General features: G+C 52.5%; 1 protein-coding gene across 7 annotated transcripts in view; it reads right to left on the bottom strand.

The window, feature by feature from the left end:
- Positions 1-3,006: 3,006 nt before the first annotated feature.
- PPP1R12B (protein phosphatase 1 regulatory subunit 12B) overlaps positions 3,007-27,049 on the bottom strand; it is a 126,624-nt gene continuing 102,581 nt past the window's right edge. For 4 of the 7 annotated variants that reach the window (XM_054803557.1, XM_054803559.1, XM_054803560.1 and 1 more), the window contains 7 exons: positions 20,533-20,549; positions 19,905-20,049; positions 18,712-18,816; positions 18,396-18,449; positions 15,977-16,027; positions 10,622-10,802; positions 6,338-6,473 (listed from right to left, as the gene is read on the bottom strand). In XM_054803557.1, coding sequence (XP_054659532.1) covers positions 10,668-10,802; positions 15,977-16,027; positions 18,396-18,449; positions 18,712-18,816; positions 19,905-20,049; positions 20,533-20,549 — 507 coding nt within the window. In that variant the 3' untranslated portion in view covers positions 6,338-6,473; positions 10,622-10,667. Of the gene's footprint in view, positions 6,474-10,621; positions 10,803-15,976; positions 16,028-18,395; positions 18,450-18,711; positions 18,817-19,904; positions 20,050-20,532; positions 20,550-27,049 lie in introns of all 7 variants that reach the window. The other 3 variants (XM_054803558.1, XM_054803561.1, XM_054803566.1) reach the window with 1 other exon arrangement.

Genomic DNA, 27,049 nt, shown 5'->3' with positions numbered 1-27,049 from the left:
GAGCTTGCCCCGGGGCTGTTGGGTGCTTCGGCAGCTCCCGGCAGCCCCCGCTTCCTGAAGGGCATCTCAGCCCTGGCTGGGGATGGGGAGATGATGGGAAACTTGGCGGCAGCTGCAGCTCAGGGGATTCAGGTTGGACATGGGGATGAGCTCCTTACCCTGGAGGGACTTGCAGCCCTGCGACGGGTCCCCAGGGAGGGACGTCTCTGTCCCTGGTGGGGGTTTGGGGCTCGGTTTGCCAACCTGTGGTGTGTGGGGGTGGAGGTTGGACTGGAGCCCTCCAAAAACTGCTTCCACCATCACCTTGGCTGTGCTTGGCCCATGCCCCGAGGACCGACCCAGCTGCTGGAGCTGCAGGGTGAAGGTGGCACCTGGGCCACGCAGGGGCTTTGCAGGCCGGCGAGCGAGGGGTCCCACAGGGCCACCTCCAGCTTTAATTAGTCCCTTTTCCTGATGGATGTGTCTGTGTCAGCAAACGAGGTCCTGCCAAAGGGAGAAGAAATCTCGGGGTGCTTTTAATGAACAGGGAGCTGGGGCAGCTGATGCCCCTGGGCACTGGCAGGATTCGGTCTCTTGACTCAGTCTCGTTCCAGAGTCCATCCAGGCAGTGGGGGGGGGGGGGGCATTTGCTTTGCATGGAAATGGGTTAAAAAAGAAGGAATTGGAAAGAGCACTAAAATCCTCCTGTCTGCGAGTGTGCCCAGCCCTTCACACATATGCATGCACACACACCCCCCCCCATGCACCCCCCCCCATGTACCTCCCCATGCACCCCCCCCATGCACACCCCCCCCATGTACCCCCCCCCCCATGCACACCCACCCCTCCACCCGCACGCTCAGACCCGCCGCGTCGCCCAGGGTCTCACCGGGAGCGGCGGTCGCACGCGGCTGGTTCCACTCGGACTCTTTAAGCCTCGGGAGGGGAAACTGTGACTTTAATACATAATTCTTTTTTTTTTTTTAATAAAAAAAGGGAAAAATAACCAACATATTAAAGCCATCTGCGCTGCCTCTGACCCCCCCCCCCCCCCTTAGTTGTGTGTAGTTAAAACTCTGTGGAGACATATAGCTGTATATACCATGACCAGTGCATGAGATGCAGCCACGTAGCAGTAGCAGCATGGTTAAAGCCGAGTGCGGCGCTGCACGCTCTGCCCCACCGCTCGCTGCCACCGGCACCTCCATCCCGACCACGTTTCTCCAGCGAGGCAGAGACGTCGACAAACAAAACTCATTGCCCGAGTGCTCTCCATCGCCCTGATTATTGCCCCCAAATTAAATAAAAAAATAAAATCATGTAAAAGAAGAAAATAATGCCAAGAAGCAAAGCATGCCAAGCCAGTCCCGCCAGCGGAGGGTGAGCCGTCACCGACGCAGCCGTGACTTCCATGTGTGTCTTGTTCCTGTATCTTGTCGCATTTATACCACGGCCGGGTAGCGGCAACATCGTGGCTTCGGTGTCCTGTGTCGCGTTGGTGCATTTCACCATCAGAGCAACTTTAGAAGCCATATTAGCCCACGGTGTGCTGGGACCCCTGGGGACGGGCCCACAGGCGAGCCGTGACCCCCTTCCCCCCTCCCTCCCCGTGTGTCCACCCTCCCCCCTGGTTTTGTGGGGCTCGGCAGCAGAGCCGGGCTGCCAGGAAGAGCCGCAGCGGCCGCAGCGGCCACCGCCTTGGTGGCCACGGATGCCAGCGTCGTGCTGGGTGAGGGGACGGGGCAGCGCTGGGGACAGGCACCGGGGGTTGACCTGCCAACAGCAAGGCTGGGCTGCGGCGAAGATCCGGTGGTGAAAAGGCTTTTGAGAGCAATTTGGGTTTTTTCCTGCCGTGTCTGGTCAGGCGGTTTCTGTTTCGGGGACAAGAGCCGGCTCTCCCCTCTCCCGGCAGCACCGTGGTGGAAACCCGGCCGTGCCATGGAGACGCTCGGCTTCGGTCTCCGGGGTTAAAAGGAAGTGAATCCACGAGGCTTGGCAAAGAGCTCGGCTTGCTTTTCCTTTTTGCCCCCAAACCTGGGAGGGAGGAGCAGCTCCTTTGGCAGCCCTGGAGCCAAGGATCCCCGGTCCGGCCCTGCTCTGCCCCGGCCCGGCCCCCGCAGCGCTCGGCTCCGGCGGGAAGCTGCTTTTAAAGCCCCTTCCTCTCGTGTGGACTCTGTTGTTTCTGTCTCTTATCGTTAAATGGTTATTTTGTAATGATATCTGTCTCCTTATTAAAGAAACGAGCTGAAAGGAGCCTCAGTTCCTTCTGGTCTTGCTACTTGGGGCTCAGCGGGGCATCTGTGGGGGGGGGGCAGGTCCCAGGGCCGCGAGTCCAGGGAGGACGGAGGGACGGGGACGCGAGGGGTGCCCCGCGAGGGCCCGGATCCCCCAAAACACGAGTGTGCTCGCACACACGGCGGGGATGTCCCTCGAGCCCTGGTGCCCCGGCTGGCCCAGGCACGGGGTGCAGGTGGGAAGCCATCAAAGGTCCCCACCAAATCCCTCACCCCCCCCCCCACGCTGTTGGGTCCACAGAGTCCCGGTTAGGTCCTGCCCTGCTCTGCAGAGGTGCTGGACGCCCCTAACCCCGAGGGGAAGAGCTCGAGCTGCAGTACCCACCTCCGAAGACCGAAATACGCGGGTTTCTAGCAACCTCACTCTGGACAAAGCGTCTTTGCCACGGGCTTGTCCCGACCGAGCTCCTGAGCAAACGCAGGGCTGGGCACCATGCAGGGAGACGGGCCCGCACCCCACCGTGCTCAGAGCCGTCGGGTGGGACCCTCTGCCGTTCACCTGCCTGGCGGGTGGGCGGCTTTCCAGGATGCGCATCCACAATTCCTCCGTTTGAGCTTTCCCTGACCAGGCACGCAGGGGAGCGCTGCCGTTCATGCGGCTGCAGAGCATTGCCGCTGCTCTAGATGATTGATACTGCTGCGCTGTGGGAGTTTTGGGAGAAACAGGGCATTTTAGGGTAAACAACTTGCAGCAGGTTCCCAGGTTCCAGAAAGATGGAAGCAAAGTCAAAGCTTCTATTTTATCAACTCTTATTTTATTCATTTATAAATACTGTTGTGTTTACAAGCATCATAGATGTGAATAGTTTTCCCAAACTTTCAAACACATAATACTTATAATACTATATAACAACAACCAGTAAAACAAATCTTTCATCTCAGGGTTTGAAAGGCCACTCAAAAGTTGCATAAAAATACATTCTCTCCCCATCTCATAAGCTAGTCCTGCTTCTCCAAGGAGTTTATTTACAAAGAGCCATCATCAAACTCGCAGCCACAATAGGCGGGTTCACCCCAAGCAATAAAAATGAATTCACCCCAAGCAATTGCTTAGAAAAAAAAAAAAAAAAAACCCAAAAAACCAATTCGTGTTCTCCAGCGGAGACCACGTCTGGCAAATGCTCTGGTTCAAAGAGGGATCAGTTTTAAAAACCGCTTGCTTTGCGCTCTGTCCCAAGCGCAGGGTGCAAGGCGTCCTATTCGTTACCTCCTCAGTGCACTGGTTATGTCAGGCGTTAAGTGAGACCAAAAAAAATTCATTCTCAAGAATTCGGTTTGCAGTTGCAATCGTCATCCCAAAATACTCACAGCTTTGGCTAGTCAGCGAGACGGAACTGTTGGTGGGTCCTCTACCCTAGTCAGAGTTCAGGGGGGGTAATCCAGTGCTAAGCAGACACGTCATCTGAAGTGGTTTGGCTTTGCAAGGTGCCTCGCAGAGGGATTAAGCCTTCCGCACCCTTTGCATACTGTTCCTCAGGATAAAACGCAACGAGTGTCCCGGCTTGAAGGGGCAAAACATCAGTGCAGGATGGATTTGTCAGATTGGGTTGAACCCTCTCCCTAAAACAGATACCAGGCTTCTTCACGCTGCCAGGAATCTGCCTCGTGAGAAGAACAGGATCTGAAATCTCGTCCCTCGACCTGCTGGGATGCACGACCCGAGACGCGCGCGTCAGCGAGCCGGTGCTGCGCCAACCACCAGCGGCCCCAGCAGGTGAGCAGCTTCCGCTCCGCATGGCACAGCAGGGACTGGGCTCCTGGTTAGAGCTGAGAGCGCCCGAGTCTGGAGCGAGGAGTGGGTCACCAAGAGAAAAAACATCAAGAACCGCAGAAGTACTCACATCAAGAGTGCACCAAGTGGGAATGGCGTGCAGAAAAAGCATTGACTGGGTCTCAAGACTTAAAGCTGTTAAATATAGCAGAGTTAAAATAAAGTAATATAAAAAGGATGCCTGGCTTAGGCAGTGCTCTGCAGAAACCCTGATGCCGTTACCAGCTTTGGTCTCTCCCTCCCCAAAGCACAGCAGCAGAGGAAGGGCCTCAGCGTACCAGGAGAAATGGCATCTCGCGCTGCGCACAAGTAACTCCGCTGGCGGAAGAGCGGTGGAAGAGGAACCTCTGTCTAGAGCTGCCCGGGGAAAAACCAACAGCTCGAAGAAGAGCTAGAGAGGTGGAAACAGGCAGGATGGGGAGGGGAAGGGCAAAAAAAGGAGAATTGGGGAAAAAAAAACAAACCCCAAAGCAAAGAAAAAAAGCCCAAGGGAGAGGAAAATAAACACACTTTCTGAAGCAATAACCAGCAAAAGGTTCCAAAAAGCCCAGGATTGACTGAGAGAGAGAGACTTCACCCTGTTGAGCAAGCTCAAGAATTATGCTTGTGTTCAAGTATCTCATCTATCTCTCTCATAGCGGAAAGAGTCCCACCAGCCCGGCAGGAGCCATGAGCCCACAGTCAGCAGAGGTGCCTGGGAACGCGGGGACAACTTCTTCATGGCAACCTCCAAGTTCAATGACCGAGACTGCAACTCTCAGCCAGACGGAGCAGGGAAATCGAAGGACAAAGGAAATGAAAGGACAAATATAGAAGGATGTAGATGGGAAAGTGGTTTGGATACAGCAAGAAGTCTTTGAGAGGGAAGGTATCGGTCGAGAGGAGTCTATTCAGGGGAAGCTCAACAGATCTGATGACAGGATACCGCTGCTATCATCGAAATCACAGAGCACGTAGAGGAGCCGCTGTCTAAATGCCCATAGAGAGAACAATTTCAAACTGTTCTGAGTACGTATAACATTAAAGAGGGGTGTTTTTTTTTTTTTTGAGGTTTCCTTCAAGGTCAAGGCTTATTGCAAGCTTTTGACAGATTAAGAGACTTTCATCCTAGTGTTACAGTCACCAGCATGCCCAAGGGTAGCTCCTTGTCCCTTGGACACCGATGCACCCACACCTTTCCAAGGCACACGGGAGAAAAGTGGTCACTGCTTCGTGTTCCTCTGCCTTGAAACCCAACTGCATCAAGGTTCTTCACGAACAGACGGGTGGGTGGGACTGGACTCTGGTGGTCCCTCTCCTACAAGAAACCAGCGCTGCCTTTCACTTGTCAGCCTCCTGCCGCAAATCAAAGCAAGGTACCTGAAATACCAGACCGGACTCCTCTGCAGGGCACTGCCTTCATGAAGATAGCAGGAAAACGTCCCAGATGGCTGTTAGGACGGGGAGGCTGGTTTTTGGGGTGGGCACAGCACCCTGCAAGGTGAGTCACACTCATACACATGTGAAAGCAGCAGAGCATCTCTAGGGGTTCAAGCTTGTCCTTGAGGAAGCTTGGCAAGTATCTGTGATACATCCTATCCGGAGGAGCAAGAGTCCAGATGCAATTAGCAGATGCTACTGAGACAGGAGCCCCGGAAGGATACGACGCGATACCAAATCACTCGGGCTGAGGAGGAAAGGCAGGGTGAGGGATAAGGGGGTCTGATGCCGAGAGTCAGTGCTGATGTTAGTGAACAGGTTCGAAATCTTTTATTAAATAAAAGACTCAGTCTACCAGGGCGAAAGGAGAAGGTCTCTGTGCAAAGCAGCTGTCGACAGCCTGTGATAGAAATCAGCCCCGGTGGCCTTCACAGCATCATGTTTTAACCAGAGTCCCACATCTTGGGTGGGTTGCTGTGCAGAGTCCCAGCCTGTGTTCGCGTTTCCCACCTGTAAAGGGCTTGGATGTGCTGGATGAGTTCTTTAGGCGTCACTTTTTAAAGTAGAAGCTACCTACTCCAGATTGGAGTCCAACACCAAATACTGGGCTTCTGGAAGAAGAAGTTTTGGCAGCTCAAACCCAGTCCTCACATTTCTCTTCTCCCTTGAATAAAATGTCCGAGATACCACAACATGCTTAAATTAAAAATAATAAAATGGCAGGGGTGTGTGTTGTAGGGGAAATAAGGGCAGAAAGGGAATGTACAGCAAAGGGCAGGGCAAGGCAGGTGTGACAGATTGATCCCGTGGCTGAAATGCTTGCTGTACTTTTGACAGGAGGAAAAGAGGGGGGGTAGGGCTTGGTGGCGGGGTTGGCAGCTCGTGTCAGACACCCCTCTTCGTCCTGCCGTTGCTTGGGCTTCCTATTTGGAGAGCTTGCTGATGACACGAATGAGGGCTCCGTTCTCATCCTTCAGCCTTTGGTTGTCCGACTTCAGCTCTGTCAAAATCTGCAGAGAGACAAAGACAAGGTGGGATCGCGGCTCGGCGCTGCTGGCTGGACAAGCCCTACGGCGCGGAGGGAACCGCGGGGACGGGGCATCCCTGCGCCAGGGCGGCAGCTGCATGCTCGGCTTGTGTCCTCACCGCTGATGTGCCACAGCAGCGTGCAGAGCTTTCCCTCCTGTACACCGCCTGCCCAGCGCGCTTTTAATGTCAATAATTTCTCTGCAACGTCTCCAGGATTTTTACAAACTGGGCATCAGGTGTGGAGGGGTCGAGAGGGGACTCGAGCACGGCGAAGAGCCAGGGACCCCCCCGGCACTGGGAAAGCCCGTGGTGAGAAGCGATGCCGCGGCCCCAGCACTGCGTCAGGACCAGGCTGGGAGGGCAGGAACCATTTCTGAGCTTTTTCATCCCAAATCTGTTCCCCGAGGCTATACAGGGCTCGGCAGAAAACCATAAAGCTGGTTTGGTTGTTTTTTTCTGATTTGTTTGCTCCGTTTTGCCAGGACTGGAGGGGAAAACAAAGGTTTGAAATTCTAACTCAGGACTGGACCAAGCCTGGCTTGCAAAATCTCTTTAGAATAACGAAAAATCTCTTTGGGATCTCATAGAAGTTTAATGCAAACGTGCATGCCATGGCCAGAGGGCTGGTAGAACACATTGATGCTGCAGATACCTCCTCGGTGCTCAATTTTGAATGCTGGAGCTCAACCAAGGGTCACAACACAAACAAAAGCCAGAAAGCGTTTTGATAGAAGCAGAGGAAGAAATCGCTTCAAGATCTTTCCAGCATTTCTCAGTGGCAAAAAGCCCTCCTGCAGGCGGGTGACCGTCGGGGGTCGGAAGGACACCCTGCGCTGCCGTCCCGGGCTGTGACCCAGAACCTGTAATCGCACCGGGGTGCCGGCAGCCCCACACCCTGCTGGGACAAGCCAGGCTGAAGCGGGGTCTCACGCAGGCACGGACGCCACCGGCGTGAGCTCAGTGAGGACTTCTCTCTGCCGAGGTGCATCTTCGAGGAATTCTCCCAAATTCAAAATCCCTGCTAAACCTTCTCCTTCCTCCTGAGCTGGAGTTCCAGCCCTGACCACAACCTCCTGCCCCTTCCTCTCACCCGCAGCCCCTCCACGACCACCGCTGCCGCCGGCTCCAGCTCCAAGCGGCTCCCATGGCTCCAGCTGGAGCAATTCCCTCTTTTCCCAGCCAGGCCAAGCCATGCCCGGTCCCAACACGCCCAACCCCGTCCCCGCTGGCGCTGGATGCTCCAGACGGGAGGTTTTACAAGAGAGAAGGGAGGGGGACGGTTGCAGCATGGCGGGATGCTGGGGAAAGGGTAAAACTGCGCAATGGGCTGGCCGGAGTTTCGCTAGTGATGCTTGAAGCGTCTCACCGGACCCAGGGGTGGTGCGACAGGGACGTCTCCGTGACGGGGCTGTTACCAGAACAGAAATCAGGACTCCTTAACACAATTTCTCGCAGCCAAACGAGAGGCATCGCCCATCACCAAAGTGCTCAGGAGCCCAGAGAAAGGCGGGGGGAGAGCCCTCGCTGCCTCACTCTGCACGCCTCCGTCTCCTCATCCAACACCCACAACGGAGTGCGGTGCCTTCCCGTCCCGTGCACTGAGACACTTCAACCACCTACTGGGGTCTGCAGATGGACAGTCCCTGTCCTCTCTACGTCACTGCTTGGGATGGCCTTGCAGCCTTGAACGTGTCTGTCACCACGCTAAGGCAGTGCTATGAAGTTCTGCCACTTGCTTTGGTAGAGAGAATCTGTCACAGGTTCCCAGAAGCAACATCAGAGAGCAACCATCGCGGGCCTACAGCATACTGGGAGCTCTGACGGTGCCTACGCCTCACACGCGTTCAAATGCAACCTCGGTGAATTATTCGAAAAGGAAGGAGCGCGAGTACGTGTAAAGCGAGCGCTCCTTGGAAAGGCTCCCGGCCGTAACCCCACTCCATCAGTTCCCATTGAAGTTTCTGAAAACTAAAAATCAACCTTATAAAATTTCGTTCCTCCCAGGCCAAGGGCATTCCTCCCGTCAAAGCAAAGCAGCCTCGAGTTGGGGGAAAAGAAACTGCAGATGAAGCAGGCTAGTAACGCTGGGGCTGGAAACTGGAGCTTTGTAAACGTCTCACTGGAAATGGTGAGGGGGGACGCGGCACAGTCCGCACGGGACGGTGATGCAGCGTCGGTGTGGAGCGAGTTTGGGGCCAGAGGTTGGTCCCAACGGCGATGCTGTGTGGTACCTGTGATGTTGGGGAAGGCGGTACCTCAGAAATTACGTGGCTTTTGGAAAATGAGTTCTTTGAAAAGCACCACTGCTGCAAAGGCACGGTAAATCTGTCCGAGTTTAAAGCAGTGACATCACTGCGTAGCTGTGATGTCTACAGATGCCAGTGAGACAACGTTTACAGGTTCCAGCAACATCCTGTGTTAGACCTACTGAAAGAGCTGAAAAAAAAAAAAAAATCAGCAGAGCTTGCAGACACGCGACTTCTCCAGCTCGGCCACCGGCAAAGCCTGCAAGCAAGCCGGGAAGGATGAGTCCGCCCGTGCCGCAGCCAGCCTGCACGAGAGCCAGGGCGCCGTCAGAGCAGAGGGGCGTTAGCGGGGGGAAAGCGAAAATGCGACTATTTCCTAGGAGAAGAAGAGAGATCGGTGACTTACAGTTTGTGAAAAAAAATTTCTCTGAGTCTGGAACTAGTTTTGCTCAATTTTCCCTCTCGGATCCCAAAGCACGTTGGGAAGGAGAATGACTTAAACTCACTGCTTGGGCGAAGGGATGAGTCAGCGATGGGTTGGAGACTGCTTCCACAGGTTTAAACCAGACAGACGGGGGGATCATTTAATCTGACCGTCTGCGTGATTCAGGCCAGGTAACACGGAACAGCCCCTCTGACATGTGCGTGGTCTTGAGCTGAGACTCCCGGAAAGAGGAAGCCACAATTCCCCTGGTTAGTTTGTTTCGACGGTTAATCATCCTTGATATAATTTGTGTGCTAAGAATAGATTTTATTTTTTTTTATACCTTAGTGCCACTTCCAGCCCACGAGAGCGGACTGCTTCTTCCTTTTTTTAAAAAAAAAATAGCTACGTCTGAAGGGATCCGAATATCCCTACTAACCTGCAAAAGACAGGTAGGGCCCTAAGAAAGGAGCATTTACAGCTTTATTTTAGCACCGAGCCAATGAAGTAGCAAGAAAGGACGTAACTGAACTGCACGAGGGCAAAGCTTACGGGAGGCTTGTCCCTGGATTTCAAACGCTAATTGCTCTGCGCTGAATTTAAAACAGAAGATGAAAAAAGAAAGCGCGCCTGGTCGGCCCCCGACCGCTTCACCCGCCTTGTAGCCAGGGCGCAGGAGGCAGAGGGGATGCTGCAGCCTGTGAGCTCCGACTCGAAAACTGAACTCAAGACTCTTTAAAATGAGGGACGGAGCTTGTTCTCTTTGCTCAAGTGACCAAGAAAACCTGCTGAGGACTGCCCGGTTGTAGGTTTTCTAAATATCACTTTCCTGTCTAAAATGTGCACTTTTCATAACATCCCTAGAAATTTATTAGATTGTTCATTCTGACTTCGGATAATCTTATTTTCTGGGTGCCGGCTTCCCACTGAACTAAGTCCCATTAAAAAAGACTTGTGCTAGGAGCAGCCAGGCAGCATAAACCACCCTTCTCGAGGTAAGGCAATGCGGATGGGGCTGCCGGCTGCCGCAGTGGCGCTGGGAAGCTGCCCCAAAGCCATCCGCCGGCGTAAAGCGACAGGGAAGCAGCCGGTCCATCGCCCCTCAGCAGCCACCTCGGCACCATCCGCCCAGCCCTACGCCCTCGCGTCAAGGCGCGGAGCACGTCCTCCTGCTTCTCTCCCGCACGACGGGTTCCGCGCGGCCAAGGCAACCCCCTCCCCGATGCGGGCGGTTAGTAAAATGGCGAGGTCAGAGCATCATCCGCCAAGCAGAGCGAAAGTCAGCGGGACCGAACAGAGTCTTCAGCGAAAGCCTGCCTTCGGCCGGGCGGTGACGCCGTGCCTTTGGCTTCTGGAAGATCCTTCGCCACATGCTGCTTTTGAGCCGCAAGCTTCACCAGCCACCCTTGAGAGCAACGAGGCAAGGGGGAAGAGCCCGGCCAAGGGAGCGGAGACCTGCCTGGAAGAGTGGAGGAGGGAGGCGAGATGAGCCGGAGGGAAAGCAGCTACAGCTCCTCTGATTCGGAGGGCTTGGCAGGCAGAGAAAGTCTGGCTACGACCCGGGTCAGAGCCCTGTTTTCAGCCAGCAGCTGCTCATTCATCTGCCTCAGAGTGTGAATCTGTTTGAGCTGGTGGAGATTCTGCAGAGAGCGAGAGGAGTGGACAGAAAAATACAGAGAAAACAGACCACGAAGACAAAAGGGCACAGAAACGTGAATTCAGTCCACAAGCAGTAAAAGAAAGAAGAAAAGAAACATTAGTAGCAGTGACCGGTGGATGGGCAGCGGCTCAGATGCGTATGGGGAAAGCCTCACAGCACACGGAGGATGTTTTGGGAACCTTCCCTTTCTCCAGCGGCCCCCAAAGCCATTAAAAAGGTCAAATAAAGGGATTTCCCACCACGCAGCAGGACAATCTCTCGCAGGTTATATTCCAGTTTACCCAGACAGGGAGCTCCAGCAGCACATGGCCCCTGGACTGAGGAACCACTGCGAGAACTATCACCGACTTACCACCTACGCGGGCTTTGAAAACACCGCTGGCAACTGCGAATTTCTCTAAAACTCCTTTTCCTCCTCTGTCTCTAAAAGCTAAAGCAGTCTTGCGTAGCCAAGAGCGATCAAAGCTTCACGGGAGCGACTGAAGCACCTGGAAGTGTCCCCATCCTACAGCGGACACCGAGACACGCACCGTGCCTGCTCGCATCCCTCATCCCTGTGGCACCCGAAGGACGGCTCTCGGGTCCGCTCCGCCCTCGGTCCTGCCGAAAGCCCTGGGGCGTGAGTGGGTTTTTCATCCCTGCCCAGATTCAAGTCTGCTCTGTCACGGGGCTCAATTCGTCTCCGATCTCCAGAGGTGAGAAGTCAGAACCTTAAACTGCTCAGTTTAACTAGAGGAGTTTGAACGACAGCATCTTACACAGAAGGCACGGGAAAACACGGCATTCTTGGTTACAAAAGAAACGAGTGCCAAAGGACAGTGCAGAAATCGAGCCCCAATGCTGGGGTGCAGGTACAGTGGCAACGGGGAGACACGGAACATAAAAGCAATGAGGAAGGCAAAACGGGGAAATGGTAAAAGCCATGCAGACATCGCCGTTTCTGCAAGGATGACATTTTTTCCCAGTAATGCTAAAACGAAACCACGTGCTGGACATTTATACCAAGTGCGGGTGCCAGGACATGCTGAGGGCAGCGTCCCGTCCCTCCTTCCCCCCGACAGCTCGTCGGGCAGCGAGGCCACATGAACGTGAAACCCTCCTCCATGGTGGAGGGAGCGCAGACACCGGGCAGGAAGGGAAACATCTGCGAGAAGAGCAGCTTCAAGTTCAAGTGAAAAAATCCCAGCCCAGAACCAAAGCAGCTCTGCAAACCATCGTGCCCCTCCCTGCATCCTCTGACTTGGGAGCTTGCAACGGCAGGGAGGAGATGGAGGGAAGGGTCTACTGGGAAGGGGATTCCTTTCTGCCATTTAATCAGCAGAAAGTGCTCAAAGGGAGGTCACTGTCTGCCCTTTGCGTGGGCAAATCTACTGCGATACAAAGGATTTGCATGAATTGCCACCTAATTTGCACGACGTGGCGCCGGCTGCAGCTGGCGAGGAACCTGCTGCGTCCCGGGACACTCTGCCCAAGGGCCCGTTCCTGTATAAAGGAGAAGTACTTCGTGTAGCCCCCAGCCAGCAGCTTGATTCTTAGCTACCCAAAAGCATTGCCTCTGCTCCCACCAAGTAAGGAATCAAGACGTCTCATCCAAAAGCCTTGCAAAACCAACGGAAGCACGGCAGGTGAGCGCAGGGAGCCAGCAAAGGATGGGCTTTGAGCCCCCCGAGGGCATCGAACTGACAAAGCGGCTCCTGCTACTCGGACTACGCCAACGCAATTCCGACACTGGATAAATCAGTAGGTCCTGAGACAGAGCTACGGCCAACAAACCGCGGGGGGGCTTCAGGGACACCTCGGCACCGAGATCCCCCCTCGCCAGATCTCAGCCATCTATCCATCACTCCCCCCCAGCGCTCGGTGAGGACAGAGGTGGCCATCACACGTCTGTCCTGTGCTAAATCACACCCAGGAGCCACCGGAGGATGGTTCATCCTGGAAGAGTCGTTTCTTTTGGTGCTACCATGGATAATAAACGTCCTCTGTTTTATCACAGAGAACATGGATGAGCATCTGGCTGGCAGAAAACATCAAACACATGTCAAACGGGGTGCCGTGCTACGTGAGATGGAAACGATTGTGATCGTTTTAGAGACCACCTTCATTTTTCCATACGAATATACCACGAAACCTCAGCGTGGCACGACTGGATGCAGCTTGGCCTCAGCACGCCGCCACAGACGATAAAAAGGATCACGTACGTAAAAATGTGTGCGTGCTGGAGGTAGGACAGCCTTCTATTTATCCAAGAAACCCAGGAAAGGCCAGGAAGCTGGGACCGAAGCCAAGGGCGAAGACCAGAATCTGGACGGTACCGCTGCGATTGCTTATCACTCTGCTTGATACTTGGCTTACCGAAAGCAGGTTTCTCAGTTCAGCTGTACCTACCTTCAATTAAAGGATTTTGTGCCTGCAACACCAGGGGAAATAAAAATGCCCAAAGCATGCACAACGTACAAAACCAGGAGGTGCAGCGCTGCTACGGAATAAAGAAGCTTCTGTGACCTTCAAGAAAAATTGCTGCGTTAAGTTGGGACCTCAGGCACTTGGCACTGAATTCAGTTCAGCGCAAATGCTCATTTTCTTTCTCCTTCCTCGGCCAAGTTGCCGTATCTCCGGTCCAATCCTGCAGTCACTTAGGAAAATGCCGCACCGCTCTGTCACCTTCACGAGAGCAGATCTGCGGGAGCAGCTCCGGCACCAAGGAGTTCTTGAGATTACTGAGTTTGTCCTGTTCCTCTCCATTTCTTGATTGCTTCGTTAGCAGGGCTAAACTCATGAAAGGAACGAAGCTTGTTACCTCGAGCAAAGCCCGAAGCACAAAGCGTTCCTGTCACAGAAACCCAGGACCATCCTGTGACCACTGCTCTGCCTCCTCTCCCTCAGGACTCGGCTGCCCTGGCCAGGACACCCGATGCACAGAACCGACACCCCAGGACCACAAAGCTGAATGTGAGCCGCGCCGGACTGGGTCACCTCAAAGAAGGAAGAATCTCGAACGCAGCGGTATTACCCGAGACCTCATAACCCGGCGTGTTTGGCCGTTTGCCTTTGCTGCTCTCCGCGTTCAAGGAAACTGGTGGATTTGCTTGAAGTCGCTTATTCCTTCTGATTCTGCTCGACAACATGCACAAGAAGCAGGAATGAAAGTCGAACCAGAATTAATAGGTCTGTGTTCCTGGCTCGACTAGGGGTTAACTCAGATGCTCTGCAGCAGTTATCTCATTGCAGGCAAACACGACCGGGCTGACTCTCCTGCTTTAAGGCACGCTGAAAGCGGAGGTGGAAGGTGCTTGTCCAGTTCAGCGTTTTTACCGTCAGAGATTTTATACTCCTTTTTACTGAGCGGCTGTCCAAGAGACATGTCACAGTGCACCCAGCTACTCACCACATGCTTGAATATTTTTCAAAAACTAGTGGAAACGTAGTAGCGCCTTAGAAGAGACATCTTCTAATTCCACGTCGATTTATTCTTTTAACTAAAGGCCACTTTGGTTGTTCAATGCAGCAGGAACACAGCAGAGAGGAAAGAGGCCTCGAGGACCTGACAGCTCATTTTCAGCTGGTCCACTGGCTCCTTTAGCTCACGTCTCCAGCACCTCTCTCGGGACAACGTAAGAACACGTCAAACTTCTGGCAGTACTTCTCCTTTTGCACCATCTCGGCTTCCATCAGTCGGCAGCTCCAGACCGCCCGAACCGGAGGCGCTTTGGCTGCGTCCTGCAGTTCCTGCAGGCACCTTCTTTCATTAACTGCCTTCTGCACCAATACAAACGTTTCAAAACCGACAGGCCACTAGAGGACACCAATTTGTCTTTTTACTCCACAGACGGAGCTGGTCTGTGGAGCAATCTGCACAGCTGAAGAAACGCCACAAACTGCTACTGTCTGCACTTCCTCTGGAAGGCCGTATCTCTGTCAGTACAGGAAGGTCTCTCTGGAGTTAATGGTCGCTATCTGTTCAGTGAACAAAGAATTTGGAATTTCGGCACAGTCAGTCCTTTCTCCTTCCCCTTCTGGCGAGCACGTCCCCACTTCTGTCCTCCTCTGCGAAGGAACCAGAGAGCCTTTGCAGTAAGACTCCACCGATTCCTTCTGCTACATACTGCGGTAGAGGACGCAGCACAAGCCAACGGGTCCTTTCAAAGACGTATGCTCGGTAAAGATACGAAGCTTTAAATAGAAACATAAAGTTGGAACCTCCTCCAGGGTGGCAGAGAATCGTTTCCGTCAGTGCACCCTGCCGGGAGAGCTCAGGGCTCTCAGATGGGGTCCTTCCTTCTAACGTGGCTTGGTCCCACCTGGGTCATGCTCAAAGGGAACGAAAGCGCAGGGCACAGAGCAAAGGGGGGGCGTTCTGTGAACACGAGCATTAAAACACAGCGTAAAATGATGTAACGCTGCAAAAATCAGTGAGGTTTTAGGTGTACTTAGGCGGCAAACCACACTGCTTCCTGCTCTGCAGTGCTCCCCGCTCGCCCCGTGCTTGCAGGGCATCCAAGCCGCGGCAGGAGAACCATCCTTCGAAGCAATGCCACGAGATAGAGAACGCGAAGGAGCAGTCGGTGGCGGATGTCTCGTGACAGTAAGCCATGCTGCACATTTCATCAGGAAGCAAATTCCTCTTTGCTGAAATCTATTCCAGGCTGACTTACTGACACAGCCTCCCAGAACATGCTTTAGGAAGGGAGGACAGATATACAATCACTCTGTGTTTTTTTCCTGGCTAGCGTGCGTGATCTCAAAAGCCAGCTTTGTCTTCTTACCCATCCGGAGAGAACCACAACGGCTTAACTTGGGCTGCAGACTACTCAGAGCACAGAGGATCAGCACACTGAAACTCATGGATGCCACAAAAGGTTAGTTTTGGAAAGCGATTAAGGAGAACAGCTTTCACAGTTCTTGGATCAAACAGCGTAACAAATTAAACATATGGTGCAATCAGCTGAATGGCAATAGGACAGTTTCATTAGCTGTTCGTGTTTGGGAAACACGGCCATTAAAGTTCTGACTGCATAAAGGAACACACTCAGAGGTAACACGAGTCCCTTCCCATGTCCACCTTGAATATCCTACTCCTGGCTGACGATCCCAGGAGACGTTAATTCAAAGCATAAACCCCAGAACAGACAGAGGGAATAGATTATTTCCTACCTTCATCTCCTCTTCCATTTCAGAGAGTTTCCGCTCCAGGGCTCGCTTCTCCTGTTTACAAGGATTCATAACAAAGATGGTCACGGAAAGAAAAGAAAAACTTACAGTATACATTTTCTTTTAAAGAACAACAAAAGCCTTGTATTTCTGGAGGAGCATTCACTGAGAAGCATCTCACAGCAACGCACAGGTTACAACCAGGAGCTGATGGGACGGGAGAGGGCAGCTGGTAAACCAGCAGGAGAAATGAGCTGGGCCCGTTTCGGCAGATCCTGAGCTCTCTTCATGCCCCTTCCGTGAAACTATCCGCCCCCCTTTCGTGATCCCGGTTTTCAGGACTTTCTGATGTGATTTTGAGCTCTGTAGGTGAAGCCATGGATTTAACTGCACCCCACTAAAGGAGGCAACGAGAACACTCATCGAGCCCGTCAAATAGGAAACAGCGAACACGGAAAGGAAATTCTGGAAGTTCTGCTTCTCCCAGATTAATTTAGGGCTGACTGCTTTCGGTATATTTTGGAAACCGACAATTACACAGGTCGGCTCTGCCACGTGAGTACTGGTGGTGCCCTGAGCTACAGCCCCTGCCCAGAGGGGAGATCTGGCTCCATCCATGACTTCTTCAAGAGGAGAAGGCTCAAATTGCCCCAGGAAAGCGCACTGAGCAGGAGGAGAAGGCAAACGTGGGTCAGGAACAGGCTTTACACCCTCTGCCCTGCTCCTTCGCCCTCTGCAAAGAAACATGAGTTCAGGAAAGCGAGGAAAACACAACTTTTTGCGCGTGGCTGTGGATGATGGGTTCTGGGTCACTTTTTGTCCGCAGCACACTTCATCCAGGGATTTGTCAGTGCAAAATCCGTAAGCCGTCCTGGAAACAGTTAATGCCATCTTTACTGATAACAGTCGGGCACTTTTTTTCTCTCCGTCTCTCAGAAACCTGTATTTGTGGCTGTCGTGAGCCTAATTCAACAAAAGCGATGCAGGATGTTGCCCCACCTTGGAAGCATCGCACGGGTGGGAGATGGGACGCGTGGCGTGAGCTCCACGGTTGGGGATGTCCACTCAGGGCAAGCGCTCTGACCATCACGCTCTTTTTTTCTTTTTTTTTTTCCCTAAAGTAAAGCTCCACCCGCGTCATGACTTCCCCCAGCAGCTACGTTCAGATGACAGCGCCAGCTGCACGTTTGATAACCCCGCTGCTTTAAGCATGCCTAGGAATCAGGTCCACACAGATCAGTGCTTTGAGAAGCTCGGTGTCGGGGCGCAGGCCGGTGCAGCGATGCGCAGCTGAGCTCATGCCGCGGTGCCACAGCCTGAGCATCAGCTCGGCTTCAGCAACCTCGGTAACATCAACGAAGCCTGGCACCGGCGCCGGTGGGAACATCGCACCCTCGTCCCGAGGGCTGCCGGGCTCTGCCTAGCTCTGCCCAAAGTGGGGATCCTGAACGTCACCTCCTCCGCACTGCAGCTGGCCAATCTCAGGAAGCGATTACGCATAAATAATTAAGGTCTTTCATGGTAAGAACTAAACGTAAACACGTGGTTCGACCATCCAGCAAAGCTGCTAAAAATTCAGGAGGTGAAACACTTCAGGAGGAACCTCCACTTGAGGTGACCCTCCGACACGCGAGTGGACGTTACCGAGAAACTGGAGCCAGGCCCCAGCTTTAATTAACCGCTGAGGTAGTGGTGGGAGAATGAGCAGTAACGACCATCAGCTGAAGCAGGGGAGGTTCTGCCTAGATGTAAGGGGAAAAAAAAAAAAATACCCAAACAAATCCCTGTGAGGGTAGTTCTTCACTGGAAGAAGGGGCTGCAGCTGAGGAAACTCAACACTCGGAGGTCTTCACGAAATGACACGGGGAAAGCCCTGACTCAGCTGGTTGGCTCTGCTGGGACGCGCTACAGATCTCCTCGGGTCCCTTCCGATCGGACCGCAGCTATGGCCACCTAAGGCAGAGATTTAGCCAGATGCTGCCCGTGCAGCTTAGCTTACTGCGATGAATCGGACTGCTCAGTTAAGAGGCAGGAGCGTTCAAACGTGCAGATTTCAAGTATAATCACAAGACTGACACCCAGGTAGTGTTTTGCCTTGTTCCCACCACCCCCCCAAACCGGTATTTATTTATAAGGATCAAGAATATTTGAACGCATAATGGACCAACAGTCTCTTGGCACGATACGATTCACTGGTCTGCAGCCATAACGAAAGAAAGAAATCAGAATGAAGCTGATTTGCAAAGAGAGCAGAAAAGTCTCAGACTCTGAAAAGGTCAGAACACAATTATCACTGTGCGCTGCTCCACAAGGCAAAAATATAACTTATCTTTTAATTAACACTTTCCTTCAAGAAATTACTGTGTCTTGCAGAGCAACACGAGGCAAAGATTGCGGCTCAGAAGAAAGCAAAGACACATACCCTTTTCTCCATCTCCAGCATGCTGGACCGGTCAGAAGTTTTCTCCTGTTTCTGCTATGCAAATTAAAAATAGAAAGCTATTAAAACTGAGAGGCATTCACAGGATGCTGCACAAAGGGCTAGATAGACTGCAGATGCACTTGCCCGGAGAAGAAGCAGTCTTTACAGAACCACACTTATATCTGTGAAAAATCACAGTCTCCTCTGCAGCACCTCCCCTCCCCAGGGCTAAATCCTTTCCGGTGCTGGAACCTGCACTGGCTTTGCATGGGCTGGTGCTCAGTTGCTCCAGCCTAGGAGAGGGCTTCTGCCTTACCTGGGCTGCTTTTTCCAACTTGGATTTGATGTCGGCCAACTCAAGCTGGGCTTCTTGCAGTTTTGACTTTAGCTTTTGATTTTCAGACAGGGCGCTTTCATATAACTGAAATACGAAACAAAAGGTTTCAATCAACCAGGCTGCTCTTCGGCTGCCGCGCTACCCCGAGCAGACGCCGTGTCCTCGGCACCGAGCAGAGGCAGCTGCGGGGTTTGCTCCGCTTCCCCGCGTCAGGATGTTAGGAGAAGGGCAAACAGAACTAGCCTGGATGCTCTACTTGCGTTTTCATAATCCATACGAAATAAGAAAGCAGCTGTTTTAATTTTGTAGGGTGTTTAAACGCAGCCAAGAGGCAAAGAAAAGGAATGTTTTTAATTTAGGTAAACCACCAAGCATAATAAAGTACCAAGTTATGTATGCTGGATGTATCTGAACCTGGGATCCTGTGGTGCTCCCCATCACCACAGCCCCTAGCCGCTCGTGTGCTTTTAGTTTGAAGAGGAGGAGAAAGGAGGACAACGTCAGGCCGCTCCAAAACGGGTTTTTTCCTTTCACTTCCTTCAAACAAGCAGAATTTCCACCCCCCTAAGAGGACGAACTGGGCATAGTGCCTGCCTCTTCTGGCCAGGCGCGTTCGTGAGGAAGAGTGGGGTGCCGCTGCCGCGCGAGGCTTTTCAGCATCACGCTCGTTTCAGAATTAAGGTCACCTTCACCTCTTTACTCCTCACACACCTTTGCACCGACACCGGATGCGCGTGGCAGTCCACGCTGCTGCCTTTCAAGGATCGGGTTGAAAGTTTCAGAGAGTATAGAAAAAATAATTCTGGAATGTTATAGCAGCAGAACTAACTCTGTGGGGACGGGCACGCTTAGGCCACGCTGGCGTGCTCAGCGGTAGCTTTTCTTGCTCCTTTCAAATCCCTCCCAGCATTTCTCCAGCCCGACTCCTCGATCCCCCTCTCCCAGACATCTGACTTTGCACGGCGTCCTTTCGCCCCTTGTCCCTTTTCAACCCTCTGAAGGGCTGACACATTTGAAAAAAGCCGGCGTGACTTCCAAAAGCAACGGAAACAGAGAAAATGAAAATAAGCTTTTTCTCTTTCTTCCCGCAGACTCTCGGTGCAGGTTTCTGCAGCAACAGCCAGCTTCTAAGGCGCATGCAGTGACAATAACACATTTTAAAAAAATCCTACTTTTTTATAGTCCCTGTTACTCTCCTCTTCTGCTCTGCTGCTGAGGGCGGCTAGCCGGTTCTCCCTCCGGGCGTAGGCGCTGGAGCGGCTGGAGGCACGATCGCTGTAGGAGTCACCGGCGGTGGGGTTCGTAGCCGCTTCCAACCTAAAACGCGATGAAGATGTAGCACCGCGGAGCCGCTGTGACTTCGGGACGGCCAGGATGAGCCCGAGCGGTCGGGACTCGAGGCCGTGGCAGAGCCGGCGCCGGGACGGCTGGGAGCACCCTCCACCCCGCGGCAGGGCATCGCTGCCGAAGACCAGGCTGCCACCCCCGTTTGTAAACTGGGAAAAAATCCAACGGGAATCAGCCCAAACGGGCCGTAATTTCCCAAGGACCTCTCATCTCCATCGTGGGAATGGGCACAGAGGGGTTTTTCCTCTCCGCAGAGAAGCTGTTAAAGAATTTGGGGAGCCAAGGATGAAAGCAAACCCCCCCAACAGCTGAGCGAAGGTAAGAACCAAATGGCCAGTACCAGCTTCAGCTTCCACTTTTGATTTGAATCACAGGGAATCCCCAAGGCCATACAAAAATATGCTGTCAAGAAATATTAAATAGAAAAAAACCTCCAAAAAATAAAATTCTTACCTGGAAAGTCTTTCATGCTAAAGGAAAAAAAAAAAGAAAGAAGGAAAAAGGGAATTAATAATGAGAATTAAAGGTTCAATTCAAGAACTGCAGAGTTACCACGCAGCAGCAATTTTCTACCTCTGACAGCAGCACCTAGCTCACAACAAGCTGAAGAACATTATTTCCCATTCCCAAACTGGGAACCACCGATCCCTGCCCAAATCTTCTCAACTACTTCAGCTTCCCTGAAGCATTTCAGATTTCATTTCTCTTGCTAACCTAAAAACTACTGAACCCTGTTCTTCAAATCCTAATTTCCAGAACTGAAATCCATTCCTTTGAATCAAATCTAATCTGTTGTTTCCCGTTTTTACTCAAATTATTCTTCCTGACTTTGATCACTGCCCTGTGCATGATGCGGGTGAGAGGGATTAGTGGACCATGACACGCAGAGCTCGCTGCGTATTTATGTCGAACCTCAGGAAATCACAAATGGCACTTTTTCTCCATGGGCAAGCATGTCCCCCATGAAGAAGAGCCTCACTGCTTCACAACGGAAGCTGCCTGAGGAAGGGAGAGGTGCCTTGCACCAGCCGAAAGGCTGGACCTGTTAGTTGAAGGATGCGTTGGGTTCTTCTTTCCTCACCAGCACCCAAATCTCTGCAGTGCTGTCCTCAACGCTGCAGCCCACCGGCGCGCAGAAACCAAAGATGATCTGGGCCAACCACGGCATGGAGGAGGTTGCAGAAAAGTTTTGCTTGGCATTGTAATATCCTACGGGGGCTGGTTGTGGTAAACCACCATTTTTAATAAAGTTTTCTGGATCGGACAGTTCTTTCCTACAATTGCAGAAATCAAATGGTAACGGCACAGGTGTCCCGCAGGATACACCGCACTGACCTGCCCCATCCTCCTCCGCAGGGTTTCTCTTTGTCTGGCAAACGCGTACTCAAAGTCAAGGCGCGGTCAAACTCTTTTTCAGTCCCTTACGCTGAATTGCACTGAGCCCGATATCCCCCTACTCGTCTTATGAGCAGCGTCATTTCTCTGAGCGAGCACAAAGCACCTGCAGGCGCTTCCAGTTATTTCCCTAAATCCTTCTTGATAGCTGCGGGAGTCAACGCAAGAAGGACATCACAGAGAAGACGAGGAGACAGGCTTTTAGTGCCCAGACATGTTCGTGTTGGAGCTCGGGCTGCCTAGAAACACCACGAAACGTAGTGCCACACGCCTCGCCGGGCGGCAGATGTGCTGCCTGCCACCCCGGCTGCAGAAGACTTTGGAGCTCCTGCTCCCGCCCGGCACCCGGACGGTGCCTCTGATCGCTGGGCAGGTATCAGGGAGCGCAACGTGCCGTGGGCAGCTGGCTTAAGTCACCCTGTTACATCGAGAAGGACGGGAGACAAGCGACCCTGCCATCTCGTCGCTCAAAGCCAGAGGAACGGAGGGGAAGTCCCAGAGCAGCAGGGACTGCACCCAGCCTGGCCGCAACGCTGCCCTCCGCTCACCAGGACGCAGGCACCCGCCTACACATTCCCTACACCCAATTCAAGACAGGAGTGTCCCCAAGCAATCTGCAATCCCCATCGCTCTGCAACATGGCCCTCCAACGCGAGACGCGGCGATTTGACCGATAAACAAGAAACAAACTGAAGAATCCCGGCATATTTGATGCCTCGCGGATGGACGACACATTCAGCCAAAGCTGCTAAATGCAAAGCTCAGAAGGACGAGCGAGCCCTGCTATTCACTCGCAGGTTTTCCCTAGAGCTGTGCCTGCAGGGCTGCCCTCAGCCGGGCTCCTGGGGCAGGTCCGGGTGCCAGCCCCGTGCTGTGGAGATGGTCACCAAAGCTCCAGGAACCTTTCCTGGTGCTGACATGGCTCCTGAGCCACGGCAGTGGGTCTGGCCCCATGTTATTTTATTTGCTCTAACCCCTTCTCCATGCACCAAAAGCTCGCTTTGCATCATACAGGCGAGAAACCAGCCAAGGGAGACGGCAGACGGCGTTCCACCATGGCCAAGCCCCGCTGCGCTTCCACAAGCGATGCCGGACGCTGCTTGGGCAGCTTCTCATGGGGCCAAATGCGCGGCTTGTCCAAACAGCTGTGGCTTGGGCCACTCTCCGTAGGACGCTCAAAGCCAGGAACCTGGGAAGCGGTTTCCGTACGGCCGGCCCTTGGCACGGGGCTATCATCAGAAAGATTTCCCATTTTCAGCCACAAACACGCTGGCTGATGTCTCCACGGTCTTTTGTTAGTCGAGCTTCCGACATTTGCCTCTTAAAACCCTCAGCTGCCTGACAGCTCCCTTTTAATTTTGGCCCAATGACCCAACCTCCCCTATTGAGCGGGAGAGGGGAATTACGAAGCAATTAACAAGCCTCTTGGTGAAAGTTATTTGTGCGCTTTATGCTAATCCCCTTCAGTGAGGACTTTTCTTACGATGACAAATGGCTAGGCAAGTAATCCACTTAATATCAAGCTTGCGTTTATTTCAACAAACGCACCTGCTAATGTATTTGAACAGCGCTGAGAAAGTCCACAGGCGGCTGGGCAAGGCAACGGGGAAACCAAGCAATAAAACCTGAGCAGGTCCCCAGCCCAGCCTGGGCTCCCACAGCAGGAGGGGAAAAAGCATTTTTATGGTTTGTGGTTTTTTTTTTCCTCCAAAGAAACTAATACTTTCCATAGGTAGAGAGAACAGGGGTGTGCTTCTGCAAAGGAAGGGTGGGATAAGAAAAGCACACGCAGGCAACTCTGCACCATAAAACGACCCCAGCGTCCTGCAGAAACAGGATGGAGCTACAGGAAATCTCCACGTTCGCAGCTGGTGGGAAAGCCGGCGTCTTTCCCTCACCCCTTCCACTTTCAGGTGCCTCTCTCCACGTTGTTTCTGTTAAAAGTGGTATTTTTGAGACCAAGATGATTGAGCTTGGGAGGAACTGGATAAAGGCTGAGGTCTGGACAGCAGAGCCTGAGCGAGACGTTGCAGCAGCTGTCGGAGGTGTCCCTGCCACAATGAAAACTGCAGAATGGTTTTCATCAGTGGGTCAGTCTTCTACTTGCTGCTACCTTCAGAGAAGTAGGGAAGATTTATTTAATTTGTTTTAAATCAATTTCTGGCTCAACATTTTCCTGGGTTTTGCACGAAGGACAGTGTTTATGCTGATAGTTCAAGGAGCAGCTTATTCAGGTGTTTGGGTTTTGGTTTGGTGTTTTTTTTAAGTAATAATGGAGGAGGGGAAAGAATACTGGGGGAAAAAAAAAGTTTCACTTTGCACCTTCAAAAAAAGGCTTCAACTAAAAGAGGTGACATGGGAAGGAGCAGTTCGTAGCACAAAGAGAGGCTTCGAAGCCCGAGGAAGCGAATTATACAAAACGATGACTTAAAATCTTGCCCTCCGGAGGCGGTGGTGCCATGCAGGAGGGATCTGAGAGGGGAAGCGTGAGCCCTATGTGCAAACATTGGACTGAGACATCCCTGCTACGTGCACACAGACAGACAAACATTTTCAGCAGAAAACAGCTTCTTTCCGGCTCAGTCCTGCCCTGCTTTTGGCCATAGCGCCCTTGGAAACCTTTGCCAGGTGCTTCCAGCTGCAGCGTCAGCTCCGAACGCCTCTCCTCCGCTCGCCGCCCTTTTTTTTAAAACAACCGCAAAAGTCCTCATTTCAACTTCTGCGGCGTTAGCTGGCTCATTGCACCGCGTGTGCAAGTAGTGAAGAAGGTTGTACGTGCTCAGAGATGCTGTCCCAGAGCTGGAAACTCTGAGGTCAGAGGCAGAAGGTGAAGGACAAAACTCTCCCTCCTTCATTTCTGGACAGAGAAGCAAACGGAGGGAAAGAAGAGCCGCGGCACCAAACATGCACTGATTGACCAAGCTGGTGCAAGAAAGGGCTTTCCCTCCGGATTTTTTTCTTGAATGAATACTGTGTAATCTCTTAAGGTTCAAAAGGGGATGCTGAGAAACTGCTGTATCAACTGTACGAATGCACTGGGGGTTTTTTTTTTTCTCCTTCCCCTGGTGAATCTGGAACGGCACCGTCAGTTTTGCACAGACTCCTTCATTTCCTTTGGGATCAAAAGTTTGCCTAGAAACATTAACAGCCAGGGAAGCATCAAGGGTTGTGAAATTATCCTTCCTGCAATCTAAACAGGGTCATATCGCCGCAGGGTTTGGGGCGGGGGGAGGAGGACCCCAGGGAAAAGCGAGACGGCTGTCCTGGTTCAGAAACCAGCACGGCAGCCAGCGCTGAGCCGAGCCCCGGCACTCGTGCTAAAGAGCACCGAGACCCCCAAGGAGACGACTTTTAAAGGGAAACTTAAAAGCGCAGAGCACTTGCAGGCGTGCTGGCCAGTTTCTGGTAATCCTTAGCTGTTAGGCCTCTCACCCGACAGATCACATCGTCTTTCCTCCCGTCCGTCTCACCACGGGCAGCGCATTCAGGTAGTGCCGGGGTGGGGGGGGCAGAGGACAGCCGAGGGCGTCAGGTCCTTTTCGAGCCCTCCTGGACGGGGTTGGAGACGACTCAACCCAGACGGGCTGGCAAAACGCAGGACGTGCGAGATGGGACCTGAGAAAAACTGCAAAGGGCATCGTACCGCAGCGATCGTCCTGCACGAGCCGCTTTCTGCTGAGCCCCCCCACCCCCCCCAGTTCTCCATGGGCTGCCGTGGGTCAATCCCAAGGAAAAGGCAGAGGGAGGTACCGGCCGCGGCTTTGCTCGCCCGGAGTGCCGGGATGCTGCACAGCGCCAGGAACGCCGTACGGTTTTCATTTGAGCAATGTGCTTGGACTGCGGAGGGCAGGAGCCTTCCCTTAAAAACTCAGAAACTTTTACAGCTGTTAGGGGTTCAGTAAAGTATAATTAAAACCAAATTCCTTGTGGAAGGTTTAGATAAAATGCAGCCCTGAAACGCGGTGCCAAAAGGGGGATCGGCCGCTGCTCTTGCCAAGTCAGAAATTGGCCTAATTGCTTCCAATTGCGTTCTTCTGCGGCTGGGATCTGACCCAGCAAAGGCAGAAAAAGTCTACTATTTACATTTTAAAAAAAAAAAAAAAGAAGAAAAAAATAGATGCTTTGGGAACATTTTATGCTTCTTTATCTCCAACTGAGCAACCTCAGGAAAATGTGCACTATTTTAAGATAGTTCTCAAGGAATTTATTTTGGTGCATTTTGTCTCAGGGATCCTGATCAGTGCTTACGACTGAATAACCACCATTTAAGAGGACGCTGGAGCACAGCTCCAGCCCTGCTGTCCTCCCTTTTCTTCACCAAGAGGGGAAGTTTTAGGAACCTCTGGAATTTTATTCTTGTGTTGGCAAATATCCTCCCGGTGAGTCCTGTTTGGTTTAGAAATGAAATGTAAAATAAAGCCAGCTGCTTTTGGGGCCAGGTCTTTCCCTCTTATATGCAAAAGCCACTACGTTCCCGCAGGTACGTAGCTCTGCTGCTCCTGCACCTCCCTAGCTTCACGTGCTTTGCTGTGCTGATGCAGGGCAGCTGGAAAAAGGACAACCCCTCCGGTGCGTCGTGTTGCTGCAGGCAGAAGTCCTCCCAGAACCAGCACGGCAAGAGGAGGAAAAACCACGAGGAAGGCTGCCCGGTACAACCGCAGAGCCATCCCACGGGGTATGCCGCAGACCAGCGCTGCCCTCGAGCCGCATTTGTCTTTCCAGTCAGGTACGGTGGGGGTCAAGTTTGGTTTTCCAGTGGGTACCGACTAATTAGAAGGTCTGGTTGAACTCTGCTTTTGATAGAGGTTTTCGAGGTCATTGCCTCCCTCGGAAAGCCGCTCTGCTGACCTGAGAGCTGTGGTTTGCTCCGGCGTCCTGTTTAGCTACAGCCGACGTGATGAATGGTGCTGCCTCCCACCCCACGTCTGCATTTGGGCAAATGCAAGGCTTACAAAATCCCCTTGATATGATTAATAATCCTGTGCAGCCAAACCACCTCCGTGTAACCTCCAACTCCCAAAAGCCTGATGCAAAATATGTTTTCGCAAACTATAAATCAATAAACTTTGCTTAATAAAAACTGCTGTTACTGAAGCATAATATTAAAAGCTTCTCCAAGATGGAATAGTGGCTTTGGCAGCTGGCTGCAACAGATCACATCATTTTCAGTACGGCTAGCACGTATTTAATCAGAAACAAATACATACGGCTGTACCGGACTGATGACCGCATCTCCTGCCATCCCAAATGCATCTAAACGTTCTGCAGTTGTACGCTGGTTTCTGTGATCACCAGCCTGCGCCTCGGTTTCCCGTGCCCCTCACGCGGCCCGTTGGCTTTGCAGCAGCTGCACTTTATTCCTGCTGTCTCTTGGGGATTAAATTCACCACATAAAGCGTCAGGCTGGACTGTATTTTAATTTAGTAAAGGTCACAATTCAGAAACCCGGGTTTGTTGCTCTTATTCTTTTCCTTCTTTTCTAAGGGATCAAATTTTATTGGCGAAAAATTTAATTTTGCAAAGCAATGTGATCTTAGGCAAAACTCTCCAGACATGAGGAAATAAAAGCCAAACG

This window comes from Grus americana, chromosome 25 (assembly GCF_028858705.1).
Source record: "Grus americana isolate bGruAme1 chromosome 25, bGruAme1.mat, whole genome shotgun sequence".
Classification (NCBI taxonomy): Eukaryota; Metazoa; Chordata; class Aves; order Gruiformes; family Gruidae; genus Grus; species Grus americana.
Note: the sequence above shows the minus strand (reverse complement) of the source record. Positions and strands in the feature narration are given on the sequence as shown.